At 41.3% G+C, this 26,805-nt stretch overlaps 2 protein-coding genes across 2 annotated transcripts in view; one reads left to right on the top strand and one right to left on the bottom strand.

Moving 5' to 3' along the window:
- Positions 1-10,136, bottom strand: part of LOC137649724 (uncharacterized) — a 31,985-nt gene extending 21,849 nt beyond the window's left edge. The window contains exons 1-2 of the mRNA XM_068382682.1: positions 10,082-10,136; positions 3,679-3,743 (exon numbers count right to left, since the gene is read on the bottom strand). Of these exons, the coding sequence (XP_068238783.1) occupies positions 3,679-3,743; positions 10,082-10,101 (85 nt within the window). The 5' untranslated portion in view covers positions 10,102-10,136. The remainder of the gene's footprint in view (positions 1-3,678; positions 3,744-10,081) is intronic.
- A 5,292-nt stretch (positions 10,137-15,428) lies between these two features.
- LOC137649375 (protein OSCP1-like) overlaps positions 15,429-26,805 on the top strand; it is a 53,169-nt gene continuing 41,792 nt past the window's right edge. The window contains exons 1-2 of the mRNA XM_068382358.1: positions 15,429-15,629; positions 16,278-16,405. The gene's annotated coding sequence lies outside the window, so the exon portion shown is untranslated. The remainder of the gene's footprint in view (positions 15,630-16,277; positions 16,406-26,805) is intronic.

Genomic DNA, 26,805 nt, shown 5'->3' with positions numbered 1-26,805 from the left:
AACATCATGTTCAAATAGAAATAAATTTCTACCTCATACTTGGGATCGAACACTGGCCCCTTCTAATGAAAACAAGTAAAAATGACCAAAATTCACTATTTTGACCTTGAAATATGACCTTTTGACCTTGAAGATGATGAAGATGACCCCAGGTGGTGTTGAAAATGTCACTATTGAACTCCCCCGTCCTCAAAAAACCCCCATTTTGACTCAGAGAACGTGTTTCTAGCCCTTCTTAGAAGTCATTTTAGTCCAGGACTCAAGTTAATCCTTCAGACTCAAGTTAAAAACCCCGATCAGGGGACGTTCAGTCCTTTCTTGAAGGACGATATATGACAATATCACATTAAATTCGGACAGGCTCTGCAGACTTGCCTCATATTATATCAGCTAACTCTCACCATTTATGAGTTACACACAAAAAAACGAGCAAAAATGACCAAAAATTCACAATTTTGACCTTGATAAATGACCTTTAGACCTTGAAGATGACCCCAGGTGGTGTTGAAAATGTTACTATTGAACTCGCCATCCTCAAAAAACTCCATTTAGATCCAGAGAACATGTTTCTAGCCCTTCTAGAAGCCATTTTAGTCCAGACTCAAGTTAATCTTTCAGACTCGAGTTAAAAACCCCGAGGTCCTGACGTTCCACTCCTTCCTTATAGGAGTCTATGATATATATATATATATATTTATATATATATATATATATATATATATATATAAATATATATATATATATATATATATATATCTATATATATATATATATATATATATATATATATATATATATATATATATATATATATAAGGGATTTTGACAAAGAAAAAATATATTTCTGGGCGAGGGACCTGTGTCGCCCAATGAAATGCTCCTTATAGCACCATTTCTAAGGTATAAAGACTGCTAGATATACCAGAGAAAAAGTTGCATGGAATGCCAGGAATATACCCAGCTGGCTCACCCTTATAGGGTATCGGTATAGTAACTGGGGCGTGTTAGAACCACTGCCAGAGGTCCCTTAACCAATTAATCTTCTCCTTCCTCAATATCCTCCGATACTACAAGGTGCCGTTCTACATCCGACTACTGCCTGCTACTACGGCTACTGTCCCCCCTCCCCCCCCCCCACCACCACCACTACCACCACCCACGCTTCTTCCCCTCATTCCTACTAGCACCCCAAGCTTGGACCAGCCTAGGGCGAGGAAAAAAGGGGGTGGGTTCACTGGGTGACACAGGTCCCTCGCCCAGAAATAGTTTTTCCTTTGTCAAAATCCCTTTTCTGGGCTCAACCTGTGTTGCTCCGTGAAATAGTAACAGAGAATTGGTCCAATAAACCTTGGAAATACACGAAAGTTAAGGAACTGAAATAAAAATAGAAAATCTAATTAGGAGCGTTTTAATAATAAACCTTAATATACAAATCTCTTAAATTACAATACCGGGTCAGAGACCCAAAACGTATTGGTAAAAATAGGGAAAAAATTCCAATAAACAAAGAACAAGAGATTTCTAAATATAATATAAAAGACATTAGTAATATATAGACATCATAAACATGGGTTAAAGTGCAATCCAAATGAAGGTCAAGGTTAAGGCAGGGAGGATAGGTAAGGCAGGTGTCGCCCTGCTCCTTATCAGGAGACAAGGCACTAAAAGGAAAAAAAAATATATATGAAGATAGGACCTTGTTATAATGGTTCTGTTATATCCGGAGGAACCACGTTCCCTGCTGCCACTGTTGCAAATTTTAGGGCTTCCAAGGATTTTAAATAGTGATATGTTTTACACAGTACATCGTAATAATTTCTATGGGAATTTGGGTGACAAAGAATTCGCAGATTCCCAGGTTACCCAAATTACCTGATTTTCGAGCATATGAAGAATAGTCATTTACAGTTTCCAGGTCATCAACAGAGGGGTAGATTTGTGCTGAAGAAGAAACAAGCCGGTTATCCACCTTTTATCGAAGGACGTCAAGTCCTCCTATCCCATGTTGTCCAACACAAGAGGAGGCTTCAGCTGGGACCAGTCCTCTATTAGAGAAGGGCTGCCTCTCTTTAGGTGGCTGTACACTGGTCAGTGGGGGTAGTTAGATCCTCCCACCATCGACTCCAATGCCTGGCGTCACCCATTACCTGGAAATATGGGTGACTTAAAACCGGATCACTGGAGCCCGACTCTTAACAGACTAACTCTGCACCAATGGGGTCTGCCAGAGGGTGATGGCGTCTAACTTTGCAAAATACAAAGAATCAGAAAACTATAATTAAACCAAGCCAAAGTCGTCAACAAGTCCATGCCCAAGAGGAAGACATGGAAGAATAACAAATAACAAAAAGGATAAGAGAAAGAGCTGACTAATTAAGTTGAATCAACAATTGGGTACCAAGGTCCAGTGGGAAAGCAGTTCCCACAGTTCATGAAAGAGAGAGAGAGAGAGAGAGAGAGAGAGAGAGAGAGAGAGAGAGAGAGAGGGAGAGAGAGAGAGAGAGAGAGAGAGAGAGAGAGAGAGAGAGAGAGAGAGAGAGAGAGAGAGAGAGAGAGAGAGAGAGAGAGAGGAGATGAGAGGCCAAAAGCAACAGTGGATAAATAGACTAATCTGAGTGCGGTGAGCAGGGTGGCTGGTCTAATCCCTCGCTAACTAGCAGCGGGTTGTTTACCTCACACAAAACGTTTATGGCTAGTTCACTGCTACATCAGGGCAATATATCCATAATGAATAACAAATGGTTTGTATTTGCGTAGGAACAAAAGTTTGAAATATGTCTTCATCATAGTACCAAACTATTTGTACACATAACAGTGCCAATTAAAGAGCTCTTACTGAACCAACATAATCAGCTACATATAACACTGCTTTAGGATAACTAGAATTCTATCATAACCAGTCTATTTACCACGAAAGCCCTCTGTCAATTGTTGCAACTCAAAGTCTCCATGTATTTCTGTACACGATCAATCAAAGTTCCCCATAATTTCTCCCTTTTCATTCCTTTTTGATTGAATGTTAACTTCTATTACAATATACCTGAAAAGTAAAATAGTGTATTCTAAATATAAACACTTTTTCAATTAATTTGTATTTTTCCTAGCTATAAAAACCAAAACACTTTTTCAATTAATTTGTATTTTTCCTAGCTATAAAAACCAGAGTCCTTTAATGTGGAGATTATTTTTAGTGTGAGCTGGAGACAGTTGTTAGAATCGTTTACCTAAATGGTTAAACAACTATTAATATTATCATTGAGGCCCTTTGCGTTAATAGGCGTAGAAGAGATGATGAGATGATGATGATTACTTGGTAAGCTACAACCCTAGTTGGAAAAGAAGGATGCTGTAAGGTCAAGGGCTACAACAGGGAAAAAAAGCCCAGTGAGGAAAGAAAATAAGAATATAAATAAAACTACAAGAGAAGCAATGAACAACAGAAAATATTTTAAGAACAGTAAATAACACTAAAATAGATCTTTCATACATAAACTATAAAAATGATAAATTTGGAAGTAATTTGTATTTTTCCTAATGATACAAACCTGTGGCTATTTATAGAGGATATTACTTTCAGTGAAGCTGAAAGACGAGCATTCAGATTGTTTAGCAAGGGTTAACCACACACCCGCTAGTTAGCAGGGGTGGGGGTAGTAGCTACCCAGCTTGCTAACTCACCTGGGATGAGAACCCACTTTGCTTGGAGGTAGGACTTCAAGGGGGGCTGGTGTTGGCAAGCCAATCTGTATGTATAAATAGCAACAGGTTTGTATCATTAGCAAAAATACAAATTACTTACAAATTTGTCATATATTCTCTCACTTATACAAACCAGTGCTATCTATTAGGGATGATTTACCTTTTAGGAGATATGATATGAGGTCTGTGCCAACTGGCTTTTTGGCTTTGAACTGCTATTTTTCCTTTTCTGTGTATTGCATATAATTGGCGGAAACCATACTCCTTGCTGAAACCATGCTATGCATGGTCTGCGGCCTACGCAAGGTGTGTGCTTGTGATACTAGCACTGTGATAAGTCCAGGTAAGAATTCGAGTCATCAGACTCTTCCTAAGGTACCATGGACATTAACCAATCTCACCTCGCCAGGGGGTATAGGGATGTAACAAGTATATCTATCTATACCAGGTTACACAAGGGAATTGGTTTTACCTGCAGACAGTGGAGGTCAGCTTTGTAGATTAACGTAGGTGTTGTTACTCCACAGGGTGGAAGATGAAAGAAACAGCCAGTCATTCTCTGTCATTCATCCCAGACTTAACCTAGCTCTTGGAGCCAGGGGTGCCGTCCTACCGAGGTACTGGATTTCATCTGCGGGGACGTCCACACCAGGGGCCTGGGTTAACGCAGGCATCGCTGGTTCAGCGGGGACTCTCGTCCGCCCAAGGGCTCTGGGTGCTGAGGACGCGGTTCCCGTGGGCTGACCCGACAGCGGGAACCGTTCCTTCCGACCCGAAGGACGCACCAGCTGGGCTGGTTCGGCCAGGCCGCCCGACAAGAAGCGCGTTTCCCCCCGCTGGGCGGGGTGAACCGGAGGCTTCGAGGACTTATGCCTTCTTGTAGAGTCCTTCCTGCGAGCTAGGTCGCGAGGGTCAAGGTCGTGTTTTGAGGGCGGCATCCTTGGCGAACACTCTCTGGACCGGCGGTCCGGGGAACAAAGCACCTTTGAGTCCCGGGGTACGAAGACCCAGTCGCCATCAGGAGACCTACTCCTCCTATACTTACGCCCTGGGGAGCGGGAGCGCTTACTACTGTACCGGGAGCGCGACCTCGAACGGGAACGCTTGCTCCTGGACCGCTCCCTCCGACGACGGTGTTTTACCCTGACTTCCTCCTCCGACGAGAAATAAACATCCGACGAACCCGACGACACTGAGCTTATCGCATGTCGGCCATTAGCGGGGACTGCGGGGGACTTCTTCGCGCGCTGAGTGCCCGAGGTCGACGGCTGGAGGAAATCTTCGGGGACTTCCGTGAGGGGGGCCGGGAACGATTCAAAACGCTCCATGCCAGGGAGCCAGGGCCACTTCCATCCTTAAGGGTGACCTCCCCGGCGTCTTCGGAAGCCTCCAACCGAAGGCATCATTACCCGAAGGTCGTAACTTCTTCTGGTTGTCTCCGCCTAACGAAGACCCAGAAGCACAGGCCCACGAGGGCGGCGAAGATACAGACACCGCGTTACTACCCCACAAGGGGTCATCGGAGGACGCGTGCCCCCCGAGCGCAAGGGCCGACTCTCCAGACGCACTACTGGGTTCTTCACTAGCCCTAGAAGAGCCCGCAATCGGCACTGCACTTTCACTAGGTTCCTAGGGAAAGACGCCTTGTTCTTTCTCTACACCAGACTTACCTAGTCCCCTACTCTGTGTGGGGGACAGCGAAACAGAGGCCCCGTCGGACCGCTCACTGGGCGATGGTAGCGGCGAAGTAACACTTGCTTTCCTGGGGGAACGTTTCGCCGATTTTCTCTTTTTCGTACCGTACCGTACCCACTGGATATCGCTCCAGTCTACACATTCGGGGCACGTATCTGCTGACGAACAAACCCTTCCCCTACAGGAGGAGCAAAGGGAGTGAGGATCCACTTCAGGCTTGGAGAGGAACGCTCCACACGATTTACCGGCTCTTGGCCCCGGACAACGGCGGATTTGCTCCATAATACACACAACACAAGACACAAGCACGAAGGGAATCAATGAATACACTGGGTAAGCAAACGGGTGGAAGGTGAACACACAGGAACACCCGGGAAAAGTACACTGGAAAACACAAGTTACCACGCGGGGAACACGTGGGGCACTAGAACGCACACAAAGGATCGATAGAGAACGAGGGCGACGTGTTTACACGTCGCGACTGGAGAACTTACTGATGAGGCTGACCCGGCCGGACATCGACCTAAGATAAGCCTACCCTCGGGGCACATTCCTTAATGCCGGGGGTAGGCCTCCTTAGAAAACGAGGTGGGAGGGTAAACTACACAAAACTCTGGTTGGTAGAGAGGAGGTTACTGGTAACTCCTAAGAAAGTAGTTCGAGGTAAGTATTCGTGTTGGAACAAATCTTCTTTGAAAAGAAAACCATTTTCTTTTTCCGTTTTTTACAAATCAATATTTTTTCTCTTGAAGTATATGGTAAAAAATATTTTCAAATAACTATCATTTTTGGTTAAAATTATTAAGAAAATATATAGATACATATAAGAATAATATAAAAGATAAGAAAATTACAAAATGTATTACTTAATAACTTAACATTATGAATTAGTTGTTTTTTCATTTAAGTGTCCAAAATTGCCTCACCATTTTTCGAGGTGAGGCAAAATTGGACACTAGATATTCCAGGTTTTTTCATCATTTTTTTATTTTAAACCTTCCTTTAGTATCATCTACTATTTTTTTTTTAGAAAAAATAATTTCTAGTATTATTTTTGAGAAGCCCTAAAATGAAGGCGAGGCAATTATTGGACACCCATATTCAACATTTTTTCTAGTGGTATTTAATACTTTTTCAAAACCAAACGTACTAATATTTATAAAGTAGAAGGTTGGGGAATTTCTAACAGCATTATAGTTTTTGAAAATTATAAATAGTTTTAGAGATATTGCATCTGTCCAATTTTTGCCTTGCTTGTCCAAAATTGCCTTACCCTACTATACTGTTAACAAACTACCCTTTAATGTACAGAACACTTAATGCATGTACTACAGTACCCTAAACTAAAACAGGCACAAATATTAAAGGCGATTTTATATCATGCGTTTCCTAAACACGCCAAAAAGCACGATAAAAAATGGCAACCAATGTTTTGTTTATGTTTATCTCTGATTATAATGAAGAAACAAACGCATTTAGTGTATACATCTGTGTATAGGTTAGTTTTTGCATCGATTATATTGATTATACAGTGTAGTGATTTTGTTATTACCAATGTTTTACTTAATTTTTCTTAGGACTTCCAAATGAAATGTTTTTCTTTATGACGCCGCCGTTTCAGGCAGCGTCATAAAGTACGTTCCATCTTCGATCGTAATAAACAAACGAAGGCATTTAATGCGCATGATGAAAGTGATAAATAATGATATTACAGTAAAAGCTTTTAGAAAATATGTTATTACAAATATTATTAACCGTATCTATATAAAATCATACAAACGTAGCAAAGCAGGAAAACAATTTACGGGGGAGAGAGAGAGAGAGAGAGAGAGAGAGAGAGAGAGAGAGAGAGAGAGAGAGAGAGAGAGAGAGAGAGAGAGAGAGAGAGAGAGTTGTTTTACATACGTAAATGTAAATTTTAAACAAAAAAAATAGCCCCATTTCATATAAAATAGGTTATTACAAATATTTTATTTTATCATATTACAGTAGTCTGTATAATACTGTACAGTATTATACAGTACAGTATGTTGTTGTTAGTCGTGGCGATGAAATTCTCACAAAACAAAAACACGGCATTCGATTACAACAGCTGATTCATTCTCTCTCTCTCTCTCTCTCTCTTCTTGTTATACAATACTTACATATAGATGAAGAAACTAAAATTAGTTTTCTTAGTGTCAATTAAATACGAAACGAAAAAATTATGCCGAGTTTACATCCATTTCAATCGTTGCTAAAAATACGGCATCCGATTTCATCAGCAAACCACTATTTTTTGGGAAACATCATTTTATTCTAGAAAATTGCTACTCTTTAAATAGTTAATTGCACATTAAGAAAGCGTGTACTTTTGTTTTTAAATTTCGGGTGTGTTTTAAAAATCGAGTATTGTTGACTTCTTTTTGTTTTACTTTTGGCTGTGATCAGATCAGCTGACGTCTAGCTGCCGCTCTTGAGAGCGTACGAATACACTAACAAAGTATCGTTTATACCATTTTTTAACTTATTCAAACCGTCTATACAGTTGATATTACATAAGCACCAATGTGTTATAACCTATCAAATTTGTTTGGTTATTACATTTAAAACAACACACACACACTCTCTCTCTCTCTCTCTCTCTCTGTGTGGGCTACTTTTCACTACCTCCCATTCCTTACCTCTCTCTATCTCTCTAACAAATTATATCTTTGTTGCTCCTCAAAGTTTCATTTATATTGAAAATCAATCATGATTCAATTTTCCTTACTTTCTCCAATCTCACACCATCGGTCACATCGCGGTATTTTCGAAATTTCCGGAAAATCCGCGATATATGTATATACATGTGTTATGAAAAAAATCCGCGAAGTGGTGAATCCACGATAGTCGAACCCCGAAGTAGCGAGGGATCACTGTACTCGTTTTATTATCCGATACCTTATAAAATCACCTCATTTTATATTCCCATTAAATATTATTTATCATACATTCCATTTTATCTTTTTATATTACTTTGTCACACCCAGATTTCATATAAATACTTGCTCTGGACAAGTTTCCCACTCTGGTTCATTCATGTTTACTCTCTAGACTCCGTTTGTTTTTCCGTTAACCAATCACAAACCCATACGTATGGAAAGTTTGCATGGGGGGTTAATTTTTCCCAACCCCCACCTTCCAACAAACCCTTTTCCGTGGAAACCTTTATCCAAGTCAGGTCTTTGTTAGTTCAAGTGACGTCTTTTTGCATATTTTACGAAGGAAGTTATAGAAATTTGTAACGACTGCAGTAATCCATACTTGAAAGTATTTCGGTGAATTCCTATGATGATAATTTTCTTAAATCTCATATGTAATAGCCCAACTTTTACAGTGTCCCAAGTGAAGTACTAAGTTAAGACAAAGAAGAAACAGCGTTGTGGATAAACAGAAGTTAAGACATCACAGTCACAACACCCCTGTGACCCACAAGTTTCGTCGTCGCGGTCATAATAGTAAGTCATTAATTTCTTATTTTTACATATTTGCAGGTAAAACCTTGGCTAGGGGTTGTGACCTGGGATGGGGGTCCGGGGGCTTGCCCCCAGCTAGGGGTTGTGACCTGGGAAGGGTGGCTGGGAGCTTCTAGGTTAGGTTAGGTGGGTTTGTTAGGTTCTGTACCCTTTTATACCTTTTTATATTTTGTGTAAAGGGTATATGGAAAAATGCTTTAAAACACACATGCTAATATTATCCTAGCATTGCTAACGTTAGCAATGGCAGTGTAACATTGGTAACGTTGCGTAACATTGCTAATGTTAGCATTCGCAATACATGCGTTCTTGACGAGTGAAGTGATATGGAAATTGATGAACAAGTCATTATATTTAAAACATTATAACAGAAAACATATAACAAGAGACCTTATATTTAAAAATTTTAACAGAAAATATATGTTTTCCTGTAGAAAAGAACATGATTTAACAGGTTTTCACCTTCACTTCTGTCGTAATAACAGCAATCAGTTTGGCTACTTAAAGTTGGTCGAACTGGTTGTACTGTTTGTGGTTGAAATGAAGGTCAAATCCCATTATTTACTACAGGAAAACATATATTTTCTGTTCGAAATGAGAATCTGTAATACAGTAAAACTTTACCGAACAATTGTTTGGTACTCAGTGTAGTCAGGTGTATGAGGACACAGGAAAATCTGTAAAGAAAAGGCCAGACTATTCGGTGTATGTGTATGCAAAGGGAAAGTGAACCATAGTCCGTAACCAGAGAGAAGGATCAAATGAAGTACTGTATGGTTAGTCAAAGGACCCCATAACTCTCTAGTGATATCATCTCAATATAATAAAATAAGAGCTATGATTATATTGCATATTCCAATATCAAAAATTAAAACAATGAGATTTAGAACATAAATGTTAAGCCCTTTATTCTGTTCGATCATTAACTTATGGAAGAGGTTCCTATGACCATGTGGTATGACGACAAAATGTGCAAAACGTTTTATTTTATTAAAATCCGTAACTTTCTTAATAGATTTCAGCCAATAGTATAAGGTATTCAAAATATTGTATTTGCATGGATACATTCAATTATGGATATTTCAATGCCCTAATATTGCACCTTTCTATAATTGAACCAGTTAGTTAGCCTAGTATAAAATAACTAGACTTCGGATACCTATTCAGTCCCAAAACGAGAAATACATTACCTTTTCTTGAACCTAACCATCTTGTCAATCTACCAGTCTCACACTGTATATGGTTAGAGCTTGGATTTGAAATTCGGAATTTTGGAATTTTATTTTCGAGTTCAGTTCAGTTCAGTAGTAGTAGGGCGGAGGGATTAGCCTTTCTATCGGCACCTCTTCAGGTTCAGGTTAAGGTTCTGGGGTGAGGCATAGCCTTTACAACGGCGCCTCTGTGTCTTTTAGTTTTGTGTGTTCCTTATTTTCACTAGTTTTTCTCTTTTCATCCACATTTGTTGTAGTATACTTTTCTTATTTTCAATATTCTCTTCACAAAAAAGGAATTTTCCAACTGTTTGTGCACTATCTTCTTCGTATGGTTGTTGGAGCTCAATTGCTTTTATTCTTATATCACTAAACTGTGGACAATATGATATAAAGTGGTTAGCATTTTCTTCTACATCACAGAATACCTCCTTAGCTTTCTTCTTTATTCTAATTCTTTTTTTTTTTCCACATCTGATAGAAATATTCAGTAGTAAGGCGGGGAGATTAGCCTTTCTATCGGCACCTCCTTAGCTTTCTTCTTTATTCTAATTCTTTTTTTTTTCCACATCTGATAGAAATATTCTTTTCTTTTCTCTATTCCTTGATCTCCTTCTTTCTTAAACAGCAGGTATCCTATTACCTTCTTCTTCGTACGGCTGCTGTAATTCTATTATTTTCCTTCTCTCGTCGCTGAGGTCTGGACAGTCAAGAATGAGATGGGCGAGGTTTTCAGTATCTGCCCCACATGGCTTCAATTCTACCCTTCCTCCTACTTCATGTCTTTTACTATCATTTAATCTTAAACAGTTGGCCCTAGCTCTATACATAATAACGGAATCATGTTTGTTGCCATAAAACATTTCTTCTATTTGATCTTTCCATTGTTTGTATATTTCTAAACTATTTTTTTTTCTCATCCCTCCACTCTTTACCTTTTACTTCCCTGATCTTGGTCTTATGAGCTCTTCTCTTCCTATTTTCCTAAAGGTTCAGGTAACTGGTTGCTCATTAAATGCTCTCTCAACAACACGATGGTTGTAGGATGTGGGCCGTACTAGAAGCGTAGCTGCGTAGGTGCAGACTGCAAAGCGCTGCAATCAGCACTCCGCAGAACATTTAGTATCATTAGTTATATTCTATAAAGACAGCACTTACTTTACTTTGATGGCTGCTTTTCCGGTCCCATACAGCAGGCGAGCAGGGGAACCCCACTCTCTACAGGACCTCTACTGTCGTTTTACCTGTTTCGTTCAGATTATTTAACGTTTCATTTCGCGTATTGTTCATTTACTGTTAAATGGTCGCTGTCAATGGATTCGTGAAATAAGAATGTCTTCAGTTTCCTCTTGAAAGCCTTAATGTCTTCAATCATTCGAATGTTTCGTGGGAGCTTGTTATATAGTCTCGGGACCTCATACTTAAAGGCTCTAGAGCCTAAAGTAGACATATATCTAGGTTCCAACAGTTTGAAGTCATCTGTAACTATTCTCGTGTCGACACGATTTGCTGGCTGCGCAATATGTAGCAATTCTCTTAAGTAATTTGGACGTCCGGGTCTGATAACTTGGTGGGTTATTGTACATATTTTAAATTCAATGCTCGATTAAATCGGCAGCCAGTGTAAATCGATTAGTATAAGGGTGATCCTTTCTCTAGGTGGGACACCTTTTATCAGTCTTGCTCCTCTGTTTATTATGGTTTTAAGTTGCACTCTTGGTAAATTGTAATAGATAGAGTTGCAGTAGCTTTCATACTTTTTTTTTCTAACTTTCAGAGACTGTTTAATATATCGGCCACCTTCTATGTTTGGTGTTTTTAACTTCCCAAATCATTGCTTTTACATTTTCTTAATTCCTTACTGCTAAACATATGCTCAGTTGTATCTTCTGTCTCACTACATAGTACACAAAGCCTATTCTTTTTATTCATGTTTCTATAACTTTCTTTTATATCTATCATATTCAGCCTTGTTCTCACAATTATAACTGTTTCCTTAGTGTTAAGTTCTCATATGCAATCTTTTCTGTCGTGTCATTGTTGTTTACAAATCTCAATTTAGTCATTTCCGCTTTTTTTTTTTTTATTTCATTTGCCACTTTACTTTTTATTTCTTCCTTAAGGTTTTCTTTTTTATATACTTTCTGACTTCTTCAATTTTAATATCATATACTGTCAGTGTCATGTTTCTTCAAGACGGTTTCCTAGCATTCCACATATGGTTCCGTTATTTGATCTTCTTCTATCTCCTTTATTAATCATTTAACATCTGATATTATGCAACAAAATCACCTTTTTGGACACTTCTATTTTCCTCTGGTCATACTCCTGTTTCTGCTATTAAGCCCACATTCCACTAAGGTGTGGTTGCAACCTGTTCAAACATTCCTTTCATAATCTTGCACTGTATACAGTATACCTTCTAGTCCTTTCACTCATGTCTCAATGTTTGTAAATATTGTAATTACTACTACTGTTTCATACATCTTTATTCTTACAAGTAATGCCAAATCTCCTACTCTGTTACAGTATTCTATTTTTGCTTCCTTTTCACTTATGTTAAGACTAGGGTTTCCATTTTCGACGTAGGCCTACCATTCCCCTAAGTATTAACATTCCTTAACTGTGTGTATCCTTCAATTTCTAACTACTCTATTAACCTTGCTAACTTATGTTTTGTGCCTTATTAATATTGACACCGTTGACTTCTGTGGATCGGTGCTAAAAGTACAAATTTTTTGAGTTCTTTAAAACGGTAGGAGTTGATAGTGACTTTTCTACTTGGGAACATTATATCATCTACATAAATCAGGGTTTCTATTCTAATGTTTTTAATCAGATTTGCCGTCTTCTCACTTATAGTTTTAACTTTGTCCGTGACAACTAGCCATAGTTTTGATCCAAAATTGCTCCCTGATTCACATTTCCTTCTGTGGTAGTTTCTTCTACATATCTGGCAGGACTCTTATTTATCGATTTATCTTCCTCATTTAATTTATCTGAGCATCTGAGCATCATATTTCCATGCCATTTTCCTCAATTCTTTAATACAGTCATGCAGTCTTTCAAGCACAGTTTATCGAATCATTTTACACCATCCCCAAACCATGTGTAGGCCTATATCGAGGTTCCTAAATAATTATTATAATCTATAAGTGCATTCAGTGTGATAAAGTGTTCTGCTGTTGATCTACCCTCCGTGCCACCACGATGAAGTTTGCTTATCTTGTCATTAATTTCATCCTTAATTTTAATTAATCTTAGTTTTTCAGACATCTTATTAACCGTTTTCGTAATAAATAGTCCTCTTCTCTTGTCTATATCTGATCTGCTACCTTTAGACTTTCCCACTGATAATGTTTCTATTTCATCCCATTTATCAGGTATTTCTATTCACTTTTCCATTTCATTTATTATTTATCTTATGCTATTCTTCATGTCTTAACAAATGTTTTCATGATTTTATTGCTCATTTCCTGTCTGTCCCTTGTATCATTATTTATCATGGATAGTAGATAATTGGTAAGGGCACCAGCCACCCATTGAGATAGTACCACTAGAGAATTATTGGGTCCATTGACTGGCCAGACAGTACTAAATTGGATACGTCTCTCTGGTTACGGCTCATTTTCTCTTTGCTTACACATTATCACTATTATTATTACTACCCAAGCTACAACCTTTGTTGGAAAAGCAAGATGGGTACCCTTGCGCGAACTTCTGCTGGTACCGCTCCTATATTGAAAGAATAGTATTTCTTCAATATTCTGATTGAGAATCAGTTATCCTGACCCCATAGTGTTAAGAATAAAAAGGGACAGTGAATTAGTACTTCTCTACCCCTACGGGTAAGAGCCCTTTTAGTTGGAGTTCCTTGATAGAGGAATCTCCCTATAGTTAATACTGAGGGGAGGTAACAGCATGAACTGCTACTAAATGATCTACGGTGCATCGGCGTTGAAGAGCAAGCTTTCTAATAGCTAAAAGACTACTTGGATGTTAGAAATTACTGTGTACAAATTGGAAACTTATTCATCATACGAACCCTTATACAGATGGGTACCCCAGGGGAGTGTACTTGGCTATAATTATTCTGCATCTGTACTATTGGTCTATCAAAATTACTACAAATGCATGGTGTGAAGTTCCAAATATTTGCGGATGACACAATTTTACTTCTCCATAAATGATATAGATGACACTACTAAAACTCTAAACCGAATTCTTGATAGTGTTAGAGAATGGATGACATTTAAACAATTAAAATTGAATAAGAACAAAACTGAGTTCATGGTGGTGGGAAAGAGAAACTGTGAGAAGCTTGGGTGATATTCAAATGAATATAAAGAATGACTCAGTGCCAATATCTAGTAAAGTTCGAGATCTAGGTGTATTTCTTGATTGCAACTTGTCTCTCAATGTCTAAGATAAATAATGTAATAAAGATTACTGGTTATCATGTAAGAAATATTGCTTTTATAAAATAGGTGCCAGGATGAAAATTCTATAAAGAAACTTGTGATAAAACGTGTTATTGCCATGATTGACTACTGCAACTCCCGATGATTTAATAGTAAATGAGCAATGCATGATATTGTTGAATACTCTGAACGCACAAGATAAAACGACAGTGGAGGTCCTGCAGAGAGTAGGGATCCCCTGCTGTAGGGAACCGGAAAAAAAGCAGCCGTCAAACGAAACGAAACATTTGCTCTAAACTAGACTTTATTTATTAACCCTTTCCTCGTCTTTTGTGTTTTCCAAATTACTTTTATGATTCGTATTAGAGAATCTGCTTCTGTTACTTACTTGCTGGTTGTTCTCCCAACATTTATTTCGTACGTACCTTAAACTTACAACCTCCTTTATTAAACTCAAAGCAATATAAGTAACATATCAGTACATCTTCATTTGTGTAGCATCCACTGTCAGGCACCAAGCTACAATTTAACATTTGACAAAAATGCATGTACTGTGTAACCACATTCAATTGAAACCAGAGGATTTCAATTTATCAAAATCTGACATACGGATATGATAATATTGTGAAATCTCCGTATTATTGAACAATTTTGAGGTGAATGTGTGTTTCCCATAGTAATTTAGGTGTAGAATAGCTGATTAAATTTTGATAATTATTGGATTTGGTCACATTCAATCATCTAGAATTTAATATAAGCCAAATGTATTGGAGATGGAGAAAAGTCATTCTATTTTCTAGTCCCCGGACTGAGGACTCTCCAATCTCCTGGAGAGAGGAAGGACTTAGGATGCACAAGGCTTCCCCCGTCAAGCTCCCGGTTCACGTTGGTTCAAATTGGTTGCCATGGCAACGCGTGAGTGGCCCTTCTCAAACAAAAACAAATGTCACTAGTGGACATAGTTCTCAACAGTAATTGTTCTTAAGGAAGGGAGGACATTTCTACAGCATATATTCTATACAGCATATATATCTTTTTAATACACGGACTCTCACTGATCTAACTAACCAGTACTTAACGTTGAACGGCATTTTATTATTCAACAAGTAAGGGAGTATTTCTTTCAGTACACTTCATGTGTTAATTTTTCACCGTTCTCATTCCTATCTAATATGTCACTCAATGTTATATTCCTTTTAGGATTTACAGCTTAATGGCATATCGCATTTTTTTATACTTGTGTACTTAGGTCTGGAAGCGGGTGTTGCCAGTGTAAGTGTTTTTTGACGGGAAAACGAAACAGTATAATAAAGGATGCATGCTAACCTAACACAGGGCCTTTGTATAAGAGCGGCCAGTTCCTCATGGGTTGATTAAAAATGGACATTAACAAACATAAACTTTCCCCCGTAACCTAACCTACAAGCTGCGTCTTTTCCTACATACCTAACGGGGAGGGGGCCTTACACTGCCGTATTCTAAGTTACTCATAATAATACATGCAGGTGGCCGCTATCATACATACACCACTCCAACACAAGTTAAGCTATGTTGCTGTATGCTTTTAAGTAACTTGTATACAAAAGAATTCAGTTTTTCAAAGTTAGATTTTTATTAATTCCCAGGCCACACCTTGTATAATGAGGAATGACATTCCTCTGGAGGTATAGGGATGTGAATAGAATTACGAGTCCTATTAGTCAAAATCCTCACTTACGCTGTGAATAACAACAAATGCTTTAATTTTACAAAAGCGGATGGTAAAAAGAAGGGGATTTAACCGTATGAGAACAAGCTCGTTAATTGCACCCCGCCATCTCTCCATGGCTAGCAGCACTAGCACCCGATGCCTTGAGCTTTATGCAGAGCAACGGAATGCATTGTATGTTTTATTGTTTATTAACTAACATTTTTATATGTGAGAGAACTTGTTAAGTTTTGAAGATTATAAGGAAAAGTCAACAGGTTAATATGAACCTATCACTGAATGATAAAGATGGTTCCAACGCTGGAGTTTCCTCTCAAAATTCTATACAATTTATATAAAATGAACAAAATTATAGTTGTTTTTGCACTATCAAACCTTACACTATTTTTAGGGATTATCCTTTCTGCGAAGCTGAAAGTAGCCATAAGACTTTTTACCGAGGTGGAACTACCTTACTGCTAGTTAGCGGGGTAGGGGTTAGGAGGGGGAGCTGGGGTACTCGGCCACCCCTCTCACAACACACTCACACCTGTGTATTCTGATCACTTTTCTTTTGGCTTGGAGATAGTAAACGTGCTGTCTCCTCCCAACATTTTTTATTGGCCTTTGACTTTTTTCATTTTTCTTCTTACATTGTGTTTCTATATATTTAAACATTATTGTAGTTTGTACCATAACTGGAATACAAACCACGCTATTCAATAGGGGTATTACTTTCGGCGTAGCTGAAATGACGAGCCATTAAATTCTAACGAGGGTTAACTACCCATACCGCTAGTTAGTGGGGGTAGAGGAGGGTAGCTTGCTACCAACCCCCCTCACACACCTGTGATTGAGCTCACTTTGCTTTCGGCTTGGATGGTGAACGGAAGTTGCCGCTCTTCATCCTCGCCGAATATTGGCAGCCATTAATGACTTTTGCTTTTTTCTTTTTCTCTTAGTGTGTGTTTGCAAAGTTGACTTCTGTGACCATGTGCACCTGCCCTGGACTCTCCGGCCGCCCTTGTGGGGCGTTTATGTCGGTGTTGGAGACAGATCCTCACACCCTTTGTTGTCACATGTAACAAATATTTGGAAACCCATTTTTGGGTCATGTGAACGACCTCTGCCTGCTGGCTTCGCTTGGGAATAGACACTACTTCAACTTCCATCGGCGACAGAAGTCTGTTGCTCTCTCAATTCTGTTGACGAGGACTTTTTGCTGTTTCCTCTTTGTTCTTACAAATTGTGTGGGAAAGCTACAACCAGGAGACTGGTGAGATCTGCTTGGTAACAGAACGGACTCTTTACCTCGACACCCCTAGGAAAGATGGCACCTACCCTAGGATGCCAAAGGACCATGTCTTGAGAGTTTGCCACACCTAGGATCAGTTTGAGTTGAGCCATGATAGAAGGCTCATGTCACTCCATGTGCTAAGGGCACCCAAGCTAAGCCATTGATTTGAACTTATACTTTTTTAGCTTTATGTAAAGTAACTTTTAAAAACTAGTCTCCTTGCTGTGGTCTTGCCCAGGAATTATGATGTAAACTCATTGATTGTGCGAGCACTTGTATATGTTTGCTGAAACCATTTAACATATAAATAATGTTTTAAAAATGCTATCCAGAATTTTGGGACTTAGAAAATTTTTGAAGTGCTCAAGATTGATGTTGTAAAATTTTCATCGAAATACACGTAAGTTTGAAAGATCAGATTCGCCTTTGACTTGTCCTGTTTCCTGAACTTGAACTTAAGATTAAAAACTTTAGAAATATTTTGTCTGTCTTAGACGTCTTGTATGCAGAGGTCAACAGTGTGATAGTGAAAATAAGCGTAATGAGTGTAGGGAGTGGTCTTCCTCAGAGTGGGAGAGGTTTGGGCGACGGCGGAAGAAGAAGGAAGAAGTCCAAGTGGGATATTTCTCCTTCGAAGGTTCCTTCGAAGGGAGAAAAACCCAAGGCCTCTTCTTCCGTCTCCCGACCCTCCTCCGAAGCTCCTACTCGTTCGGCCTCTTACGAGAGACCTTTGAGTAGTAGTGTAGACCAAGTTAATGTTGGCCAACCCCGGTTCTCGAGAGATAATGTTGCTTCCCCTAGTGAAGCGGCCCCTCCTCCTCCCCGGGTGAGGCCTTGTCACTAACCCCTCTTTTCCAGATTTGGTCTTCCTTGGGGGTTACGGGTCCGACCTCCAAGGAAGCTTTGCTACAGTTTATCTGCATAGGTGCTCCTATTCAGCAGTCATTGTTGCCGTCAGAGGTAGATCCTCTTAACCCTAGTCGATGTTATAGTGTCAGAGGTGTCACATGCAGTTTCAGCCAACTCTTTTGCCCCTCCAGACTCTCCAGCGGTTGCTGCCGACTTAGTTTCCCCCGTTCCTGAGCATCCTTCGAGGGGGAAACTATGTCCTACGTCTGTCTCTCCTGCAAGTGTTTCTCCCCCTCGGGGGAGTTCACTCATAGAGACTCCTCTTCGGAGGACTGCTGCGGCACACGGTTAGCTAGCTGATCCAACAGCCCCCAGAGAGCGTATTCGTCGGAAGGCTCGCCTTCTTCGCCCTACAGGTCTTCCTTCACCATCGGTGAAAAGGCTCCTCTTTGGTTCATCGTTGTCTCAGCCATCCCCTGCAGAGGAGCTGCAGTCATCCGACCTTCATTCATCGATCGTCACTAGTCCTGTGACTTTGGTTCTGGACCTCTCTGCGGATTGTTTGCGACCCCCTTCCTTGGATGCCTGCCCTTACAAAGGGCACGTCCCAGTTCCCGACTATCTACCCTTCAGACCTGCCGACCTGCCATCACCGTTCCTGTCACCGGTAAAGTCTCTTGAAGATCTACCAAAGTACGCAGCTGCGCGCACGCGCCCTTCAGCTCGCCAACATACAGGACATCAGCCCTCCAAAGCAGCTCGTCAGTACTCTCCAGTGCTTCGGCGCGACCCTTCACCTGATCGCCCTGATAGAAAGCAGCAGCCTCATGCGCCTGCGCGCCAAAGTTCTCCTGCGCATCAGCGCTCTCCTGCGTGCCCTGCGCCCACGTTCACCTGTACACCCTGCGCTCACATGCCCAGGGTCGTCCATGCGCCAGCGCACTACTGCGCGCTTTTGCTCTCCTGCGCATCAACAATCTTTGTTCCTCTACCGTCCACGACGTCATCATCATAGGAAGCCATGCTTCCTTAGTTTACAGCCGAAAGTAGGCGGCATACTTGCCGCCGCCTTTCTCCCATGTAAACTATAAAACCCTTTCCCCTCTGTCCTTTAGTGTCGGCTTTCGCTGGTATTCTGACAGTCATCCCGGCTTGCCGGGTTGACTGCGTTGCCAGCCGGGACCCTACCAGCGGCGGTTAGGTTGCCGCCTCGGCCACTTCCTCCTTATGTCTTTCGTTCACAGGAGTGAATGCCCCGGGGGAAAGACTGAGCCGGCCCTGACGGCTGCTGGTGGGAAACCCAATATACTGTTGAGAATTCTTCAGCCCTCTCTTGGCCTGCTATCCAAAAACCTTGCAACTGGCAGTACAGCCGGCGGCAAAAGTTGTGGACGGATGGAAGCTAGAATCAGATGCATTCCTCCCATTCCATTAGAACTCTCATTCTGGCAAGGAGACGGTAGGCAGCAGTAACCCTCCTACACTTCCAATTATTGTGCTAAACCATAATAATAGGAGATCCTCCTTTCCATTCTTTCTCTCTCTCTATCAGTTAGTGCCACCAGGTACTAGCCTTTCCCGGTAGTATACCGGTAAAACTACAGTATACAACAATACAGTAGTTGGTAAAGCTACAGTATACAACAATACAGTAGTACAAGTATTTCTAACATACTCTGTGTATCCTATCACAGTCCATTGTTGGGACTGCATAACATGTCGAGGTTGAAGTAACCCCTCAACATCCTGATGAATCCTTTGAGCATCGGAACACTTATAAAGTGTTAGAAGTTAGAATAAATATTCACTAACTCCGGCTCTACGTATGGGAGTCGTTCCACCTTGTATTCTCCCTTATAGAGACTTTAAATATTAATATTGACGGAGGTCTCAGCGATTGCCTGGGAGAGGAAACACAGATATGCGTCTTTCCTATTTCCTTTCTAGTTTACTATCCTAAGCTATTTAATATAATAGTAAGTATTGCTATTAAAAGTATGCATTTATATCAATGATATAAACAACTGTATACTCATTTCACCTTTTTTCCTTTACAGAAGGAGTCAATGGTGACGTGTACAGTTGTGGCCTTCCTTAGGTATCTACTGTACCCCATCTGCTGAGAAATATCTCGAGGGGTTAGCTGGTGCTAGGAGTGGGAAATCTTCCCTTGCTGTGCCTTCCTCTTCAGCTGTACCACCTGCAGAGTAGCAAAGTTATGTGTCGCCCTTCAACAAGTTGTCTGCAGCCGTGGAAGATCATGTCTCGTTGCTTGGTACAGCTGTGTCACTGCTAGCCTGGAAATCCTAGGCGGTCAAGCCTGGTAAGTGGGAACCAAAGTGCATGTGATTGCCTTCCCCTACCACCTCACCTGCTACTGTATATTCTTCCTGGCCTGTTGCCAAGCCTTTGGATGTGACAGTTGCTGCCTTAAAAAGAAGGCAGAAAGGTCACTGAAACCCTGGGTGATCGATTGTTCTGAGTCTCATAAGATAGTGACTGGTCTCTTCTATTTTTGCTTGGGAGAAGCAGTGCTGTATCAAAAACTAACCCATCCTGTGAATGTATTTTGCTATGATGTACACGAGCTCATGCTGCTGGTGCCATTGCTTAATTTTTTGTATGTGACCACACACAAGTGCAGCTAGCTGGGACTTTGGCTACCACCCTGTTTCCCTTCCATTTCCTGGACTTTCAAGTGATGCATCGATGATGACTACAAAGATTACAGCCTGGAGAAATCTTTTAGAGGTAGAGGAGAGACTTTGGATCATTTTTGCTCAGTCAAGTGGTGAAAGCCTTCTTCCTGCATGTGTGATGAAGTAGATCGGGGTTCTTCTTGTCACCCACTTCTTGTCACCCACTGTTTCTACGAGACTGCCCTTCATGAAAGCATTCTCTATAAGACAGACCTTTACTCGCATGAGCTCCATGAGAAATTACCTTGCGCGTAATCATTGCCCAACAGATTTCAGGCTCCTGGTCTCCATGCACAGAGGGTTCACGCGCTCAGTCTACTCATAGTAAGTCACCATGCTCCCGGTCTTCATGAATTAGGTCTCCATGAGTTCTGTCATTATGTGATCAGTAATTCAGTCATCCTGTGTTCGGACACCAGACCTGAGGACAGTCTGTGATCGGACATCAAACATGAGGACACAGAGTGACAAGATTCTTTGCATTTCATTGTCCAGAGATTTGAATTGGAGCTTCACGAGAGACAACGACCTTCAGTCACTTGTTCTTTCTTGTCGCCGAAACTTGGCCCATCGGGACCTTCCTTCATGTCTAGAACCTGTAATCCAATGAGACCATCCAATGCACTGAGATGGGTCTGTGGCACTAGGTTTATCCTTGCGGATTTGATTGGTATGTTTACAGGTGCTACACTGAGGCTACTCTCACCACTCTTTGTAGCACCGAGAGACTAATTCATGCACTTATGTTGTCTACCGGAGTCTGTATTCTACCAGGGATAGACACTTGGTGGATGTCTCCAGAAGCTATTCAGTGCCACGCTCTCTCTCCTTCCTCTCAGAAACCCAGGCACATCGTGCCTTTTCAGCTTCAGTTATCAGTTCTCTCTCCCACTATGGAGTTCCACCTAGTTCTGTTCCCAGACTGGTACAAAAGTACTCTGATGGGAAGGGCAAAACATCAGCAGTTCATGTTGAGTCCCCCCTCTGTGGGGTGGGGGAGGAATCTTAGAATGTTGTCAATCGTACGGCGCACACCTCAGGTCCAGTACTAGTATAGACATAGAATACCTGAGACCGTGTCTACCTTTATCAAAGTCCCTGCCGTCATCAAAAAGTTCAACAACCCCCAGGAGGCTTTTACAAAACCATCAAGGGCAGGATGACTGCCACTGTTAGACACTAAGGTGCCCCTTTAGGGTTGAGACCTGCCCTTGACCTTGTGTTTTCAATTCTTGCTTTTGGCGCACTTAAGAGGGTGAATTCTTAGAACGTTGGTTCGAAGAATTCCCTTTGATCGAGGTGTTTAAACAAGATCTTGCCTCCAGCTTTCTCTTGACAATGCAGGGACTTCTCAGATGAGGGAACCTCCTTCTCTGCTTGAGTCTGCTGCGATGAAAGCTGCTTCCATGGCAAACCTCCAAGTGACATCCTAGATCAATCTCTGGTCAGGATAGATTGCTTACAGTATTTCAATCATCACAGGATTTGTTAAATCCCCCCCAAAATGGAGAAACACACTGACTTGGTCCTCTCAGGAGCAAAAACGGTAACATTCTTGGCACGTCAGTTTGCAAACCAGTTGGTCAATTGCGTCCTGAAGACAAGGGATGTAGTGGCCTTCTGCTTCAACAGGCATGTGGTACAGAAAGCAGCACTTACCCTTAAGAATTCTCCAATACTTCTTCCAGAAGGATGTCAACGCCACGGTTGAGAAATGCAGAAATGTGAGTCACGACTCATTTATCCATTTGGAGGTTACTTTTCTTCAGGTCCTACTAAGTTAAGTGTTGTGAGGGCTTCTGCAACTCAATCTGTTAAGTAAGCACTGAAGAAGCTTAGGCAGCATCCAGATCTCTATCTACAACCTTAACCCTTTCTACTTCAAAGGAAGATGACAACAATGTCCCTCCCTTTCACCTCCAACCAGGCCAACCCAGGGAGAGCAGTAGAGGTAGGAAGGAGGGGACTCTTGAGGTCAGTGATCCCCTCCTTCAGCTGCTGAAAGTAGGGGGATGCTTGTTGAGACATTGGGCAATGTGTCAGCGATATACAGAGATTTGGGTGGTGGGCTGAGACATTGGGCAATGTGTCAGCAACATACAGAGATTTGGGTGGTGGGGGATGAGACATTGGGCAATGTGTCAGCGACATACAGTGATTTGGGTGGTGGAGGTCCCACGGGACAGATGTTGCTTTCCTTTCATCAGCTCTCGTCCTCCCTTCATTGCTCTCTAATGATGTTCATGGCCTATTCTTTAGAATTGTCAAATGCTCTGAGTTTGCAGCAAAGAGGTGGAAACAATAATGAAAAGGAATGCACTAGAACTGGTCGTCCAAAATGGGTCAACAGGATTCTACAGTCCTCTGTTTCTGGTGGAGAAATTGATTGGAGGATTGAGACCAGTCATCAATCTCTCACTTCTGAACAAGTTTGTTCAGTAAACTTCATTCAAGATGGAGACGCCATTTTCCTGAAGGAAGATTTCATGTTTTCTGTGGACCTAAAGGATGCATATTTACAAATAATTATCCAAAGATTTGACAGAAAGTACCTTCCCTTTGACCTTGTACTCGCTCCTTTTGAACCCACTTGAATGGGATTCGTCTTCTGAGGAATCTTGACTATTGGTTGATCCTATTGTTCTACAGTTGCTCCAAGAATGAGAGACTCTTTCCCTTTTTCCATCATCTGGGGATCATGATCAATCTTAAGAAGTTGAAGTCTCATGCTTAAAAGAAGGATGGAATACCTGGGTACAGTCTTTCTATCATACAATCGTGTCAACAGACTCAGGGACCTAGCACTACCGTTTTTCATCATTCAATAACTTGTAGCTTTGGAGGGGCATCACCTTTTATGACATCTTTTGTTGTTAGAGAAACACACTCCTCATGGGTGCCTTCACCAGAGATTGCCATAGTAGTGACTGAAGCATCACTGATCAGCATCCACTGATCTCCCTACCTTCAGGTTTCAGTGAAACAAGAAAGGATGATTTGGTGTGGTGGCTGAATGATTAAAACCTCACCAGGAAAGTTCTACTTAGCTCCCAACCTTCAGAGATGCTATTATTCATAGACACATGCGCACTTTAGGAGCCAGGCCGCCTCCGGATCGGGGTCCCAAAAAAGCTCTTCACATCAGCCTGTTGGAGATGTGAGCATTGCTTCTATCACTGGAGATTTTCCAATAGAGTTTGATAGGGCACTTGGTACCGTTGATGAGTGACAACACTACTGTAGTGGCCTACGTCAACAAGCAAGGAGGAAATGTTTCACAGTCCCTCTGCAAGTTGGAGAAACAGACACCCACTTAGATGTTTGAGAAGAGCTGACATCAAGGTTCATTCTAGATAAGAAGAATTTACTAATAGGTATGCTGAGCTGCCAGGGGCAGGTGGTAGGAGCAGAGTCGGTCCTACTACCATACTGTATATGGCAGAAAGACTTATTGCCCTTTGGGGGTTCCTCATGAATAGACTTGGTTGCCACCCGGCTGACCAAGGAGCTTCTAGTGTTTGGCTCACTGGTCCCAGATCTGTCGTTATTGATGGAGAACTCCTTCCAAAATCATGTGGTAACATGGATATGTACACCTTTCCATCATTCTGCCTATTACATTGAATAATCAAGAGGCTGTTGATAACACCAAATGCCTAATATGTTGAATAATCAACAGGCTGTTGACGACATCAAATATAAGAATGACCCTGGTGGCTCCTAAGTGGCCACACACTGAATGGTTTGCAGATCTGCTGAGGCTCCTTATTGTGGTACCAAGAGAACTACCCCAATAGCCCAATCTATTTTGTCAACCTAATCTTCAGAGGTACCACATTTAAGTTGCATCATTATCACTTCAAGGGGGGCTACTATCCAGCATCTCCAAGCAAAAAGCTTTTTGCAAGGCACTGCACAGATGTCTAGATAGTGTATCTGAGAAGATCCATTGTGGCTATCTACAAGGAAAAGTAGGCCCTCTGCTGCTGGTGACAGACAGGATACTTCTCCGGTCAGAGCCTCTATGCAATTAATTGCTGATTTCCTTGTCTATCTTCATCAAGAGAATTTCCTCCCAGTCTCTGTAATGAAAAGCTATCGGTCAGCCTTGTGTCAGGTATTCAGACTTAAGGGGTTAAACTTTTTCTCTTTATTTGAATTGTCTATGTTCTGGAGGCACTCCGAGCAATCTTGCCTTTCCAGAGAACTCAGTCTACTGGAATGGGACATCATGAGAATTTCTAACTCTCTCAAACTCTCTGTACCAGACCATAAGGAGAGCATCAGACAGGGATCTGACAATCAAGAATGTGCTCCTGTTAGCTGTGGCCTCGATGAAGAGAAAAGGCGAGCTGCTTGGTATCTTTTATGTCACAAGTCATTTGGAGGGATGCAAGAAGGTCCTCTACAAATTTGTCTCACAGTTCATGGCCAGGCCCCAGAACCCAGCTGTTCACGACCCTAGGTTTGAGGCCTTCTCCATTTCTTCCCACCAAAATGTGACTAGTGATCAGGAGGAATTGCTTCTCTGTAGTGAACACGAAATAGCGGTCACATAGTCAACTTGGTGCCCAATGGCTAGCTGAACTCGGAACGCCGGCTCCCTCATCGCCATAAAAAAGTTAAAAAGCCACTTCCCGAGGGGATCTAAAGCAGTTACAGCTAAATCAAACTGTAAAAGAGGAGGGTACTCAACTTTAATGACGAAAGGGAAGTCATCATGCGAGGAAATACTCCAAAAAGCACAGAAAAGGCGCTCTTGACAAAAACACGAACGCGTAGGTATGCTGCGAAAATTGGAATGAGTTTATCAGAGACGAACAGTACTATGAAGGGAGAGGATATGTAACAGCTCCTCACCTATCCTCCTCCTCACATTCCTAGACTTGGTTAAGTCTGTTTGGGGTGCAGATATCTAAGGTTATCTACGGATACGTCCCTGATTATACGTGATATGTTAGGATAGTCGTTCCGGGGGTTAGAACCCTGTGATACCTGACGGTAATTCTCTTGTAATATCACTCACAGAAATATTATATAGTACGAAGCTGTCGAGAGGAACTTCCATCAGGACGGCGGGGCTATCTCACTCAAATATAGATTTTTCTTACGTTAAAATCCGTTTTTTTTTACTAGAGCACCAGAGGCTGTTCCTCAGCATTGGTAGGATTAAGAAAGAAATATCAAAGAACAGTTTTGTACTGGCTTCGTGAGGTCATTAGACATGCATACCCCACTTCTACAGTCTGCAGATGGATCGTCTAGAGGGACCTTATGAAGTCGGGGTATCAGCCTTCAGGAAGAATCTGTTTGTGGCACAAGTGAAGGCAGGAGTCTATAAATGGCCACCACTACCTTTGGGAGTAGAGTACAGTTTACTCACAAGTCCCTGGATAATATGTTTACCTTTGGATCTGTGTTAGCTGCTCAACAGGATGTGTAGAGAGTCGAGTTCCTTCATGAGACGAGAATAATCTTGTCAAAGATAGTGGTAGTAATGCAAGTCTAAAATGACAGATGAGAATTTGCTCTACCTTGCTGTTGTGAGGTGGGCTGGACACTAAATTAAGCCAGGCTACTCACCTGAATAACTTGTCTTTACAGCTTAGTTTGTATTGAAGTATCTCCCCATCTTCCTACAGTATATGATTGGGAGGATAGATGGAATGTATGCAAACCCATTTCTCATGAATGACGAGACATTTGAACAGTACGTATATCCATAAGGGTATAGATTTTTCCATGACTGT

This window comes from Palaemon carinicauda, chromosome 11 (genome assembly GCF_036898095.1).
Source record: "Palaemon carinicauda isolate YSFRI2023 chromosome 11, ASM3689809v2, whole genome shotgun sequence".
Lineage (NCBI taxonomy): Eukaryota > Metazoa > Arthropoda > Malacostraca > Decapoda > Palaemonidae > Palaemon > Palaemon carinicauda.
Note: the sequence above shows the minus strand (reverse complement) of the source record. Positions and strands in the feature narration are given on the sequence as shown.